At 44.8% G+C, this 14,459-nt stretch overlaps 2 protein-coding genes across 2 annotated transcripts; both read right to left on the bottom strand.

The window, feature by feature from the left end:
• Positions 1–2,906: 2,906 nt before the first annotated feature.
• LOC125545178 (protein RETICULATA-RELATED 6, chloroplastic-like) lies at positions 2,907–8,902 on the bottom strand. The gene is made up of 7 exons (XM_048709054.2): positions 7,870–8,902; positions 7,225–7,354; positions 6,366–6,896; positions 6,036–6,143; positions 5,103–5,645; positions 4,600–4,722; positions 2,907–3,524 (listed from the first exon to the last, which is right to left on the bottom strand). The coding sequence occupies exons 1-7, from the start codon at positions 8,430–8,432 to the stop codon at positions 3,360–3,362; spliced, it is 2,163 nt and encodes a 720-aa protein (XP_048565011.2). The 5' UTR covers positions 8,433–8,902; the 3' UTR covers positions 2,907–3,359.
• A 326-nt stretch (positions 8,903–9,228) lies between these two features.
• On the bottom strand, positions 9,229–14,140 carry LOC125545179 (sorting nexin 2A-like). The gene is made up of 5 exons (XM_087513407.1): positions 13,149–14,140; positions 12,640–12,849; positions 12,279–12,539; positions 11,051–11,137; positions 9,229–9,637 (listed from the first exon to the last, which is right to left on the bottom strand). Exons 1-5 carry the CDS (start codon positions 14,043–14,045, stop codon positions 9,557–9,559), a joined length of 1,536 nt encoding a protein of 511 aa, XP_087369533.1. The 5' UTR covers positions 14,046–14,140; the 3' UTR covers positions 9,229–9,556.
• Between the last annotated feature and the right edge of the window lie 319 nt (positions 14,141–14,459).

The following is a 14,459-nucleotide window of genomic DNA, read 5'->3' on the forward strand; positions in this document are numbered from 1 at the left end:
CACCACGCGTGGCCTGACCGGCGAGCTTAAACGCATAGGGCGCGGCGTGACCTGACATGCCATGACATGCACAGTCAGAATTTGAGTTACTACCTGTTGTGGTCGATCTGCAGGTTGGCTGGCTCACGGGCAGGGGCTGGCTGCTGGTCACGTATTTGTAACCCATGCTCCTGCGGTTTAAAGCAAGCAAGCACGGACCCTTGGACGGTCACTGCGGATCTTCTCCATCCCTGTTGTGTGTCGGCCACTATGCAATCAGATCAAATGATCTTCGTAGAAAGAAAAAAAAGAGCCCGGGGTATGATCAGAACGAGCATATGTGCATGGATCGATTAAATAAAAGGAATATGTAGCCAAAGATCAACAAGAGTGAGTGCGCGCGGGAGAGAGTAGTATATTTCCGTTTAGTTTCGCCAGATTTTGTCTCTCCTTCAGTAATGACCAGGCATTGAGCAGTGGAGTACAACTAGCCAGAGGCGGAGGCAGGGGGGTGCGAGCAGGGGTCAGACACCCCCATGGCTTCCCCCCCCTGTGAGTTTCCGTTACTAGGGAGTACTAGTACACATCAGTACGAATACGTAAAGTGCAGACCATTTGTAGACCTATGTTGAAAGCTAATGGCCTAGCAGGACACCTTTCCAGCCCAAAGCCCAACGTGAGAAAGCATCGCTAGTTGTACATATCAGAAAGAAAAGAATTACGTGCATCCGTAATATCAGGCAGTCAGTTTCCTATCTACCCTGTAATTTCGTTCGTGGGAATCGTGGCTTCTAGGTCTGCTGGCACCGCAAGGCCCTACGCCGCCGTCTCTCGACTCTCGTTGCTTCCACCGCCGTCTCTCGGCTCTCGCTGCTTCCACCGCCGTCTCTCGGCTCTCGCTGCTTCCACCGCCGTCTCTCGGCTCTCGCTGCTTCCGCCGCTGCGTCACAGGGTAGAGGGCACTCCACTGTCCACTCCGGCGACTGAGTCCACGATGGGGACCATGCCGGTTTGTCTGCTGCACCGGCATCACGCACCACAAGATCTGTTTCAATGAACCAAAGGTACATCACTGGCAAATAATAATCTTTTTGAATTAATACAATTCCGTTGAAGGCAGTGGTTTATAATTTACTAATTAGATACAGTAGAACTACAATTTAAGAATCTAATTTTACTGCTCGTTTATTTCAATCACTGAATGATGAAGAGAGAATACAACTAAACATATTTGGTTTTCAAGCCCGTTCTTCTAGCTCCGACTGTCATGGCAAATGCAAATCTTTCTACATAATAATTCGAACCCAAGTCCAGTTGATGTGCAACTCACGGATATGTAGTTTTCTTTTATATATTTCTCCCTCCGTTCCAAAATAAATGTCTCAACTTTACTGGGACAAAGAGAGTACTGAACGTATGTTGCAATACAATGAAGTTACATTTTTGAGACTATATTATTATGTTGTGTCTCTCGAACAATTATTATCTTCCTCGCCCCCCTCATGTCTGAATCCTGCCTTCGCCCCTGCAACTAGCATCTAGCCAGTGTAGTTAATCAAGAACAGTGTCGGCCGGCCCGTGGTGGTAACAGTAAAACGGAAGCACAGAGCTGTCGCTACTAGCCACTGCAGGGCAGTACGTACGTAAACAGTAAATGCGCAACAGAACTTACCAGCAGTAGGGATAGATTCATCGCATGGCATATCTACCTACAGCGAGCAAGGCAGGGCAAGTGCAGGTGGTAACTCAAATTTTGACCGTGCATGTCATGTCACGCCACGCCCTATGTGTTTACAGCTCAGTCGGTCAGGCCACAGGCGGTGGATCAATCTTGCAGCGCCTAGACGTTAGGCGCTACACTGTATCGTGTAACGCCTAGCTCTCAGGCGCTGCATACTGACTTAGCAATTTTCAGCTTTGTTCTTTGTTGTCCCGAGGCGGTTAGTAAATGCATGTGTAGCGTCTTTCGTCTAGGCGCTGCACATGATAGTGTAGCGCCTTTCGCCTAGGCGCTGCACAATCAGGGGTGAGGCCAGGCCTGGCTCCGGGGTGCCACGCTGTTCAGATGTGTAGCGCCTGTGTGTTAGGCGCTGCACAGTATAGTGTGACGCCTAACTGTCGGGCGCCATACAAAAAGATCAGTTGGGTGAATTTTTTCCCAGGACAGTTCAGTTTGTGAATTGATTTTATCCTTAGGTCAAAACAGTGATTTCTGCCCACACTCTGTACTTGCACTGCACCTGGAATTATTAATAAGGGTTTTGAAATCTAAGACTGGATGAGCACTCGTAATGAATATGGTCCGTCAAATTCCACCACCTGAGGCCCGTCCTCTGGGGACTGAAAAATGTTTTTCAGCGTCAGAGATCCCAACCAGAGGTGCAACTCTGCATTGCCAATTTGCCACAGCCGTGAACAGAATCCGGATCCGGTCCTTCGCACTTCAGGCTTGCCCCTCATAATAGTATCAGTTGCTAGACTTTGGATATGTTCGTTCCTCGATGGTCCGGGGATCGGTCGGTGAGGACGCATATTTGGGTCCTTGGAAAAGAAGATGAATATTGCCGCGTTGGATGGCCGTGACTTGGAACTGGATTCCTCTGGCAATAGCAACAGCGGGCTAGATTTGTTCGATTAATTGTGCGATTACGACATATCGAAAGGACAGGAGCCCTACGTATCCCTGCAGTGCATTTGGATTACGACATATCGAAAGGACATCTCTCACTAGTCACTGGCATAAACAAGTATCGACAGTTCCAGATGGCACCAAACACAAAAAATGGAGATACAGTCATACAGTCCAATTTCTACCACTTCGAGTTATATATTTATTTTTCGAAACGAAGGCAAAATATTTGCTTCATCGATCAATTAAGAAGAGAATTGCCCAGTTAATATATGAAAAACCGGGTGAAAACCGATACAGACAACCCAAAAGCTGGTTACTCACGAAGCACAAAAGTTGTGCTTGAATTCAACTCATTTGATCAAATACAACTCATGGCTGCCAAACAAGGTGGGAAAAAAATTTCTCATGGAAACTCAACTTGTGTTGCCAATCCAAGATGATATCAAGAGTCTAGATGGTGTGTGTGTATGTGTTTCAAAATCTGACTGCTTCCTGTTGATGTACATATGGTATATTTACTCCAGAGATGTGTAGAAGAAGCTCCTTCTAGCCGCAAGAAAAGAATGCTCAAATAAAAACTCTGCTCTTCAAAATTTCATGTTTTCCTTCCCGAAAAACAATGCAATGTGGTTGGGATTCAGTCTTGCTGTACGAAGACCTTGTGTCTATATGCCTGTACTGTATGCGATGTAACATAAGATGGAGACTGTTCCTTTGAGTTGGATGCCCACAGCCAATAGCCTTTTGGCTATGTCTGCTCACCTGATTGGTTCTTATTAATATCGTCTGTACTTGGTACTTCTGCCGTGCCACATTCTAACACTGGTATTTCTGATGAGATGGGAGTGTCAGGAGAAGGTGGCTCTTCCTCACTAGTTTGGATGCCTGTAGATCGCGCAAGATCAATCCATTGCTGCATCAAACATAGCTGTCAGTAACGACTAGAGAAACCTGGAATGCAAGTATTATCATGCATAATATATGTATGAAGCTGAGTAGTAGACTGCAGAAATAAATCCTTCCGCGTTGTAGGATTTTTATTTCTGTCCCTGGAGATATTTAGCATCGGTTCAATCTTCTACCAGAGACAAACTTAGGGGTTGGGGTGGATCATTTCATCCAATGGATGAGCAATCTGCACCGCAAATAGTGGTTGAATGGGCTAGTGGCTCGGTCCAAAAGAATCAGTGTATCCAATTGTGCATTAATAGCTAATCCTATGGGTCAAATGATCCTCACTGTTGTGCATTCAGTTGCATCTAAATTGTGCGGAGCATTTGACCCGTAGGATGAAGTGGATCGGCCGTATTAGATGCAATTGGCTTTGTGTGCATGCACTAATATGCTCTTCATGCACATATATTCAGACATTCATCAATGCAACAATGTGCGTGTTGACGGATGAACCTTTGATTCTAGTGATGGATATTGATTATTTGATTATTTAGGTAAAATTCCTAGGATTGACATGGCGCGCCCTATTAAAACGGAGTGACACACGTGCACCCGTTAAGTGTGACCAGTGGAGCCTCCAATATTTTCTTAGCACATGTACAGGACACACATGTATGTGCGAGATGACATTTGTTGAGTACTGAGTTTGTACTGAATGTGTACGTGTGGGTTATAACTTACAAGTTAGATTTATGGATCTTGTAGTAATGTAATATGGTGCTACAAAGTGTGTGGCTAGGGCATGCTGTTAGTGTTGGAGTCGTACACTTGTATCCCAGGCCTGCTTTGTATGGAGAGAGGAGACCACATGTTGTAACCATAGCCTTAAGAGGTCTCCCATATCATGCTAATTGAAAAAGATTAAATTAGCCCCTATTCATCAATAGCTAACCTGCTCTCTGAATCACACGGTTTTTTTTTTCTTTGGATGGAAATCCCGATATTTGTTTGTTTAGTTCAATCAGCTTGATGGAACACCTTAACCAGAAAAAAAAAACTTAATAACAGAAGTACAAAATGCAGAAGTGGCAAACCTGTGTTCCAAAGTATGAATTGATTATCCGTGCAACAAAGGACAGCACGTTAGCAAGAATTGGCTGATTATAGTATGACACAAGATACTCTCCAAGCCGGTGCTCCACTAGACCAGCAATGACCTTAACATATTTGTCGGGGAAATGTTAGATATTGCAGAATAAGTCAAAAATGGAAGGAGAAATTGTAAGTTGTCTTATATGATCGTAAATCACTGGACAGGCTGCTTGATAGCATACCAGTTACAGCTGCAAGGCCTCAGTCTGCCTTTAGACTAACTCATTAATCCACAGTATGTTATATTACAGATCATTTTAACCATTGCTAAATTTCCTATCATGTGCCCTCACATGTGCAACTCGACAGACAAAACATATCTACATAATCAGCCAGAATCACTTGTGAACAATTTATTAGAATTAGAACTTCATCAAATATATACATATATATCTAAATTCTCGACCCTTCATTTGAAACTAGAAAGAGGATAATATGGAAGTACCTGATACCGCAGATTTGCTGATGTTCCAAGGAAGCCACTATACACAGAAGCTGCTTTCCAAATGGGAGCTCTTGGGCGTTCTGCCTCTATACTTGTAGGACTCAAAACTCGACGAGCAGCATACAAAACGTCCGAAGCAACTCCAGCTCCAATACTGGAAACAAATCCAACACCAGCAAGTTTCAGACCACCCACTAGTACCGATGCAAATCTCTGGTTCATGTCCCAATTCTGGCCCACGATACCCTTTTGAAATGCATTATCTGGCAGTGACCCTAACAATCCTCTGACAAGCTCCAAGCTCTCACCAGAACCATTGTCAGCAATAGATAAGAGCGAAATAGTAGGAGCAGGAAGCCAGACTGTAAAAAAGTCAACAACAGAACCTCTAATTGTATCAGTAAGGACATAGTCGATCTCTTCAAAAAACCGTCCTTTCCGTTTTTCATATTGTGCTAAGACAGCTGTAGTTATTGATATACCCTCTTCGATAGCTAATCTATTCAAGAATTGGGGATCTGCCAGTAACCTTTCACGGAAACCCTGCACAAAATGATCATTTTCAATATCATCAACATGCAGTAAGTTCTCCTAGCTATAAAGAAGCAGAATCAATTAGACCGCTCAAGGCCTGGCCCAGCCCTTGTAAACCCAGTTTCCCAAAATATTTTTCACATCTTTCACATAATATCACTAGTAAATATTGATTATTTCTGGCAGTTCTTTCCTTTCGGGATGCCAGGCGGGGCTGATCCTGGATGAAATCTGACAGGGCTGAGCCGTCCATAAACAGTTCTGATAGAATTTTTTTTCAAATATAATCAAGGAAGGAATATACTATTCAAGCACTAGTATGCATCTGTATGGTCAAGCACCAACCCATAAATAGATAACTACAAGGGAAAAGAGTGAAAGAGTAAAGCAGGTGCCTACTTGGAATCGGTGAATCAATTCATCCACGACAGGGTATTTCTCAAGGTCAAAAAAGTTCTGCAATATCTCAGGAGAAACTACACCAAGATCTATTCCTTTCTGAATATCCTGTAATGAAATAAATGCAAAAATTTACATTAGCTCAAACATAAGAAAATGCGATGTTATTAGAAATCATAACTGCCTGACAAAGCAAGTTTTTAGCTGCGTTAACTTTTTAAAGAGCTCATTACTGGTTTTCTAGAGTAACATCATTTACGGCATGTTACAGTTAGTAAGAAATATAATGCAAAGGAGTGCCAAAGATATGCTGATAGAGCAAGTGATAACCTGGGGCAGAGCTTCACGCCTCCTACCAGCTGCATTCATAACTCTAGCGATTTCAGCACGGTCAAAGCAATTTCGACTGCATGGCTTGGCAGCAGAATACCACAATATATCCGCTACTGGGATTTCACCTTCTCGCCTTATACCTTGCCTCTCAGGATCAAGAAGGATCACAACTTGCTTTTTCTTTTGCATCTTTTTAGATATTCTGGCAGGAACACCAATTCCTCGTGACCCATACATAACATGGCTTGCACCAGTTACAACAACGAGCATCCTTGAAGGATCTCCAGTACTAATTTCCTTCCCTATTATTTGGGACATGGTATAATCATCAACTACTCTTGCCTGTGCAGATAGATATGAGCTAGGGCCAAAAGGAGAGACACGAGAGGATGAAGTCTTGTCTATCAATGATCGGCCTGAGATGGATGTAAAGCCAGAAATGAAGCCTGAGCCAGCTGGAGGAGCATACAACTTCCTCTGCTCTTTTGAAAGGCCTTTGATTCCTTCTGCTTGGACAGTTCTTACCACCTAGTCAAGAAATGTATTAAGTACTTTTCACCACAGAGAAAACTAAGCTATCTTATTTGGTATGCTCCATATAAGAATACTTCTCAGACAAGGGCCAATGTAGAATAGGTGCTTACACGTCGAGTAAAAGCACTTGATGGCGCAAGGCAGGAAAAAGCTTGCCAGCTGGAATAATGTAAAATCAATACTGAATAACTACAACTATCAAGTCTACAGCCTTAGAAAGTCAGAAGTACCAATGAACAAGGTCATGATGATAAAAATACGCATAAATAAACACATGCAGATGCAGTTTTGCTGGGTGATGTGTGTGAGAATGATGAATTACCTCAAGTGGAGTTCCACATGCAATAAGCTTGATTCCATTATCACGGCAGTAGTTTAAAAGAGGTTCATACTCCTGCCAGCGCTCCGGTGCCCAGTGAGATGTGTACAGCCTTAAGCTGTTGCCGTCAATTCTGAATTAAGACAGGCCTGTTAGAAGTTCATCGAGGAAGTATTGCAAGGCTGATAAATCACAATCGCTCTCACAGAAATACACTATTTCCCCATAAAGGTGAACAGGGATTAAAAATTTCAACATATTCTCTTAAATTCGGTGGGTCCTGAAATGTTTTTTATTGCAAAATTTCAGACGAGATTCAAATTAATTCAAATCAAATTTGAACTGGGTCTAATTCAGTGAGTTTTGATTGAAATAATTTCAACTTTTTTTGGAAATTCCAAATATTTCCACGAGGTCCTAAAATTTTCCGTTATCGATATTCTAAATCCTGAGTCGAAACTACTCCTAACTTCCGAGTAATATACTGTACATCTATCTGAATGAAACCACAAAATGTATTTTGAACGAAAAAGCTCCGGGCACATAGAAAATTCTACCCAGTACTGTATGTATCTCGGTTAGAATTATGAACTCTTGCAACTAGGAACAGGTAAAATCCATTCAATCAACAGAAAAAGCAGTAACAACCTCCCGTCCATGAACTGGTTGAGCTGCTCCTGGAGGTCGCAGGGGAAGGCCTCGAGCGAGAGCGAGAGGGTCCTCCCGGCGTCGGCGCAGCGAGCGGCCAGCTTCCGGACGATCTCGAGCTCGAGCAGCCGGTCGTCGCGGTCGGGCACGAGCTCGGCCTCCCCGAGGTAGACGACCCGCGCGGCCATGAGCTTCTCCCACACCCTCCCGCGCGCGTCCTTGCCCACGGCCTGCGGCTCGCCGATGACCGTGGCGTCGTACATCCTCGACAGGGCCGCCTCCCCGTTGGGCTCCTCCGCTGGGGCCGGGGCCGGAGCGGGCGGTGGTGGCGGGGCCGGCTTCTCGTCGTCCGCGGCGGAGGCCGCGAGGGGGAGGTACTGGAGGGCCGTGGACGCCGCGGCCAGGGACGGGACGAGCAGGAGGAAGTCGCGGCGTGAGGCGGCGGCGGCGCAGAGGCTCCCGCGGGACGAGGGGGAGGACGCGGGAGAGAGGGGCGGTTTGGCGGGGACGAGGGGTTTGAACTTGGCGGTGCCAGGGTAACGGGACGGCGCGTGCGGCAGCATTCTGCCCGGGCGGAGACGTCGCCGGAGGCGCGCCGGCGGCCAGAGGAAAGTGGAGCGAGGCAACAAAGAGATGGAGTAGCCCGTGGCCGTTGGCTAACTATCCCTTGCTGGTACTACAGCACGGCAGTACGCCTCCTCTCCTCTGTAATAAGAGTAAAAATCACGAAATTTTGGAAACGTTTCTCGTCGATCGTACTACGCGATTTGAAGTGTTTGAAGCTAGTCGACATTGAGTGCAAGTAGCGGACAAAGAGGCACCACGCCGCAGATCGTACCATAATTGTTTGGCAGAGGGGGAGAAGACACAGACAGCAGTGGATTTTTGGGCGGAATTCGTCCGGGTGGAAAAAAATTCATGGCAGGTAGCTCTCATTCTTCGGGTTTTGTGGCGGGAACTTGAGCATGCATACGCGGCGTCTCAGGGAGCTCGCATAGGCCTGGTGCCTGATTGCGTGATAGGAATGGCTACTAGCTGCCGACCATACCACTGGCTCGCGTCTCCGCGAGCATATCTCAACCAGTCAGCCTCGTCGGAGACAAGTGAGTGGCTCACCTTCCGCACAAACCTGTTGATGCGCAGCATAATACTCCTATCAAATAGCAAATGCAAGCCTGCAACTCTTCTCAACGACTGAAAATAATCTTTTCTCATGTATTACCTCCTCCCAAAATTCTTGTCTTGTTTGTCTATATGGATGTATCTAATACTAAAACGTGACTAGATACATCCATATGTAGACAAATACTAGTATAAGACAAGAATTTTGGGAGGAGGGAGTATATGGTTCTTTCAGGAAGCAGGGAACTCGCTAGTGCCGCGTAATTGTACAGAGAAAACTCAGCATTACAGCTAGACCCAGGGTGGGGAAAAACTGGGGGAAAAGAAGGTGTATCGGTTTTAGGATTTGTTCTTTCTTTCCTGAGGAATTTTCAGGTGCACACCTGGCCGGAGATAGCTACATCCAAGAAAATCCTTGACACGGCGCCCCTTGGGGAGTGGAAACTGTATCTGCACATATCGCCGAAATCACCGAGCAGTGGTGACATGAATCTCAATGCGGTAACACCAATGTTGATGCTGCATATGACTGGCTCAAAATTCACACCTATATTTACATCCTACTTCAGCTGCGCCTTTCTGCGTATCCTTTTGTGTCTTCTGCTAACTTTGCCCATATACTAGCAATATTATCTGACTGTTCAACCTGCACATTGACAAAATGCAAGGACGTCAATTTAGTTTGCTTTGGTAATGATCAGATTATTGGTACTGTGAAATGCAATGTTTATTTTCAAAGAGTTGTAGAGAGCTCGTAGGTGTTCAAAACAAGACGGTGTTCCACCAGTAAGCTGCATGCACCTGCTGGTATTATATAATTTTGAGTTTCATACAATGCCATCTAGGTTGCCTGATGTGAACTTTAGAAATTTATTTATTCACGGTGTTGCAAAGCTAAAATAGTTCCCATGCGCGATGAACTTTTCTTGGCCAAAAAGGCGACAGACATAGACTGCCAATGCGCTACAGTGGACCAAAATACATTTCAGATGTTATCTATACTATCCAATCAAACACTACTTTGCTATCCATACATACAGAACAAATTATGTCTTCCAAAACGATATCATACACAGTGTACATTTTCACATCACCACCAAATTACCATGAAGCATAAATGTTTGACATATGGACATTGGTTTGCTCCTCTTAATCAGAGCTTATCATTTCCTTTTGCTATAGAGAAATAAACACAACAAATAACAATATACCATATCATTTATATTTTATAGTCGACATGATGTACTCCTACAAACTAATAACACTACGGGGGCTTTGCTGGTTTGAGATAGTTGCAATTGGACACCCCTACCAGTCACTAGGTCGACATGGTTTCTACTTTCTGCAAGCCTTGGAAATGTTTCTTTATGTGTTGCTCAAGCTCTAGGTAACCAACCAGCAGAAACATGAAAAAGGAACATGCTTCACATGCTCTTAGGTCGATATAAAGATGCAAGATAAGAAAGGTGAGACTGCAAACATCAAGTGGACCGACAACTCACTTCTGCTTCATGCATACAAATATACTCCCTCCGTTCCTAAATATAAGTCTTTTTAGAGATTCCACTACAAACTACATACGGATGTATATAGACATATTTTAGAGTATAGATTCACTCATTTTGCTCCGTATGTAGTCCATAGTGTAATCTATAGAAAGACTTATATTTAGGAACGGAGGGAGTACAATCCAAAGTTGTGCAGTGGAAAATTCATACAGCCATGGTCACCACATACCAATTTCCAAGTGTTCATTTTGCACTTTTGCAGAAAAGCGAGCAATTGTGCAGTAGCCACAGTGGGCATCATTACTAACTTCTGGTTTCAAACTGGGCAATACTATGCAATGGTATTGGGTAACATTTTGGGTTAATATGGGATACTGAATTTAAAAATAATGGGGCTATGAAGATATATTTACAGCAAATCGCAATAGGTAATATGGTAGACAGATACTCAACTGATGTATTTATCTTTTGATTTTGCATTACAAAAATTCAAAGGGTCATACAACCGGCAACCAAAAGAATGATTCAGAATTGAAGTTTGAAATTTATACCTGACTTGTTACAAAGCCTTTCATCATCTCCACCAAATCCTGGCGTATCTCTTTATTAAATCTCTTAATTTCATTCATGTTGTTTTCCTGCATTAGAGAAGCTTATTTCAGAGAAACCCCAAATAGTCCATGCCAAACAACAAAATGAGAACTTAAAATCAACAGCATAGTCATGTCCCAAGTATTACCAAAATTCTAACATGTGGTTTGATAACCTACAGGCTACAGAGGGATGTGGCACTTCCCACACCAAGAAAGAAAAAAGAAAAGAGAAATATGATAGGCACTTTATTTGACTTGAAAGAGACTGTTTTATTACATAGACGTGCCTCGTAATATTTCTCAGTCAACTCAAATAGATGCTATCTGGGTTGAATGACAGGCTTAAAGACTCTCTAATATTGTCGACACAAACAAATCCCACAGGACAAATACAGCCTACACATTCAAGTTTATGTACTGACTTACTGAGAAAAACAGGTCCCAGTAGGTCAACGTAGTATATCTCAGTCATACCTGGCATTGTCATCATTTAAATAGTAGGAATCTGTCTTGAAAACTAATGGCCAATCCGTATATACTACATATAGAGACTTCAGTTACTTCACTGACAATTAATGTAGTCGGAATACTTTCCACAACTCATATAACCATACTGAACTAATGATCTTGACTCGTGAATTTTTAGCAAAACGAATATCCGCCTGCTGCAGCAATTGAAGCTACAAGTTCGTTCCAACTTCTGAGAGCTTAACTCGGACATAATTTTTTTAGTGTGCATAACACTGTGTTTGCTAATAGTACACCTCAGACATCACTATGGTAAAGGTAAATTAATAACATTAGTTCAGACTGACTGACAAAGTCAAACGATGCATATATACAGAGTTCATTATAGTGTTCATGACATTTAACTAGTGCCAGGCAACGTTTTGAAGCTCGGTGTCGAAACCAAGATCAAATGCATTTTATTTTGATTTTGGCTGATAGTTTTCGATAAAATGTAAACTGCAGTATGAAGCTATTGCTCTCCCCAAATACTTAATTGTGCTTGTGTAACCATTGCAAGAATATTAACCATAAACTAGGAAATGTTGCCATCTGACCTTATGGCATAACAACTTTGAATTGTGCAATTTAAAAATAAATAGCAATTCATATCTCAGAAGGCCACTATCAAGTACAATACGCACATTGTACTCTTAATTCAAAAGTTTAGGTGATTTACCTTGATAAGTTCATACTCTTTGCGTGCATGACTTTTCGCGTCTTCTGATGTTCTTATTGTTTCTTTCAGTTCTTCAACCTTCTGATACCTCGTCCTCTCCTGATCTATTCCTCTTGATGACACAGATTCAAGTTTCGCCACCCGGTTGTGCAAAGCAAATAAGTCTGATGATAGACTTTGGATATGAAGCAAAGCATTAGAGCGATCAGTAAATGCATTGTGAACAGAAGTCATCGTCTCCAGGTATTTATGGATAGTGTCCTGTAAAAAAGCATAAACACCGTTACAGATCAAGGAACAAAAATAATCAAGAAGATCTGTATCCAAGATAATGTTACTCTCACTCCAACTTCCCACATACCAGATGTTTCACAATTTCAGCATCCAGTTTTGTCTGAGACCTGCTGACTTTGACAACAGCATTTGCAAAATTGTTAATATTAACAGCTCGAGTTCTGTGAGAACTGCATGCAGATTGGTCCTTTTCAAATTTCGCCAGCTTAACGAATGTCATTCCCAAGTGAGCTGTAGTTGTTCTAAAATCCTCATGAGCTTTAGCAAACGCCTCTGCCTACAAATTATGTAGAAGAATAGACTTAGCTGGTGTTCTTTTGTACACTGCCGCATGGTACCGGAAACCTGATATGATATTAATTTCTTGATCAAGTTGCAAAATGCAAATGTAGTACATGTACTTAACAAGCACGCATAATTTAATTCCTCCATTCGGGTACATGTTAATGTAGTACATGTTGCTTCTGTCAAAACTACACTAATTATGCATAAGAAATTAAGAGTAACCATCAGAATGAGAGTAACATGAGTGATCTAATAAACCAGACAACAACACACACAAACACACACAGCTACCTGCTGAGATGTCGCTGCGAGTTGCTGCTCCAGTTGCTCGAGCTTGGCCTTGTGGAAGAGGAACTTTGCGTCAGTCTCCTCCTCCACTGGAGGCGGCCTCACCGCCATCAACCCATTCGCGACCGTCTGCTTCAGGTCCTTGAACATACCAAAAAAGTCTCGCCCGCCCTTTGTAGGCGTCGTTGGTGTGGTAACAGCCGTCGGCGAGGCAGCAGTGATCGCGGGGTTGAACCTGGGAGACTCACCCTCTGAGGTCGGGATACCGCTAGGATCAGTGAGGAAGGTACGGAAGTCATCGCTCCGGCTGACAGTGGGGTGCGCGGCGATGCGGCAGAGGTAGCGCTGGACCGCGACGCAGCGCTGGTTCACGAATTCATGCCGCTGCATGACCTGCCCTTCCACGATGCTCTTGTCGGGGCGCGCCGGGACGAAGAGGCCGCGGTGGGTGGCCGCGAGGCGGTCGGCGAGGGCCACCACGTCGCGGAAGCGCCGCCGCACGCGGAACTCGCTGCCGTCGGCGGTCCGGGTGGTGACGAGGTACGAGAAGTAGCTGCCGGAGCCCGGGATGACGCCCGCCGCTCCGGTGGCGGCCTCGTCGTGCTTCTTCGGGTCGGTGACGGTGATCTGGTAGGACTCCGGTGACGGCTCGCGGGAAACGACCGGGGCGTCGGGGGTGGGGAGGATCGGCGAGGAGTCGTCGTCGCCGTTCTCTTCGACGAACGGGTCGCCGTTCGCGGCCGCGGCGGGAGCGGAGGGGGGCGAAGGGGAGGGAGGGGGGTGGAGCAGTGGGTCGGTAGAGGCAGCGGCCGATGCGGCCGATGAGGAATCGAGGGCGAGGGTCTCGAGGTGTTGGTCGGCGGGGTGGTTCACCGTCGCCGGGGACTCGGCGGCCATCATGGCGGCCGCCGGCGGTTAGGTGGGGGTTGGGGGGAAAGCGAGATCTGGCGGGGAAAGCCGGCGACGAGTCAAGTCGGGTGAGGGAGCCAGGGAGAAAGGCGAGCGCCGTGATACGTGTAAGGCAAGCCTACCTCCCTTTCGTACCCTACGCCCGCTGCCATGTGGGTCCAGCGCGCGCATCTACCCCTTTTCTTTGACTTCCATTTTTCCATACTGCAGTGTCAGTTGCGACGGGACTGCAGGTATATCCTAGAGAAAGACAGGACCGTTAATTAATTAAAACGAGAAAAGTTTTTCTCTTCCAAAAACACTCAGATTTATTAATCATCAGACGTGTAAACACCCCTGAAAAGTAAATAAGTTACGTCAAAGTCCTTCGATAAGGTCACACGGGATACACAAGGAGATATACCA

Source organism: Triticum urartu, chromosome 3A (genome assembly GCF_056163025.1).
Source record: "Triticum urartu cultivar PI428250 chromosome 3A, HENAU_Tu73, whole genome shotgun sequence".
In the NCBI taxonomy this organism is placed as follows: Eukaryota; Viridiplantae; Streptophyta; class Magnoliopsida; order Poales; family Poaceae; genus Triticum; species Triticum urartu.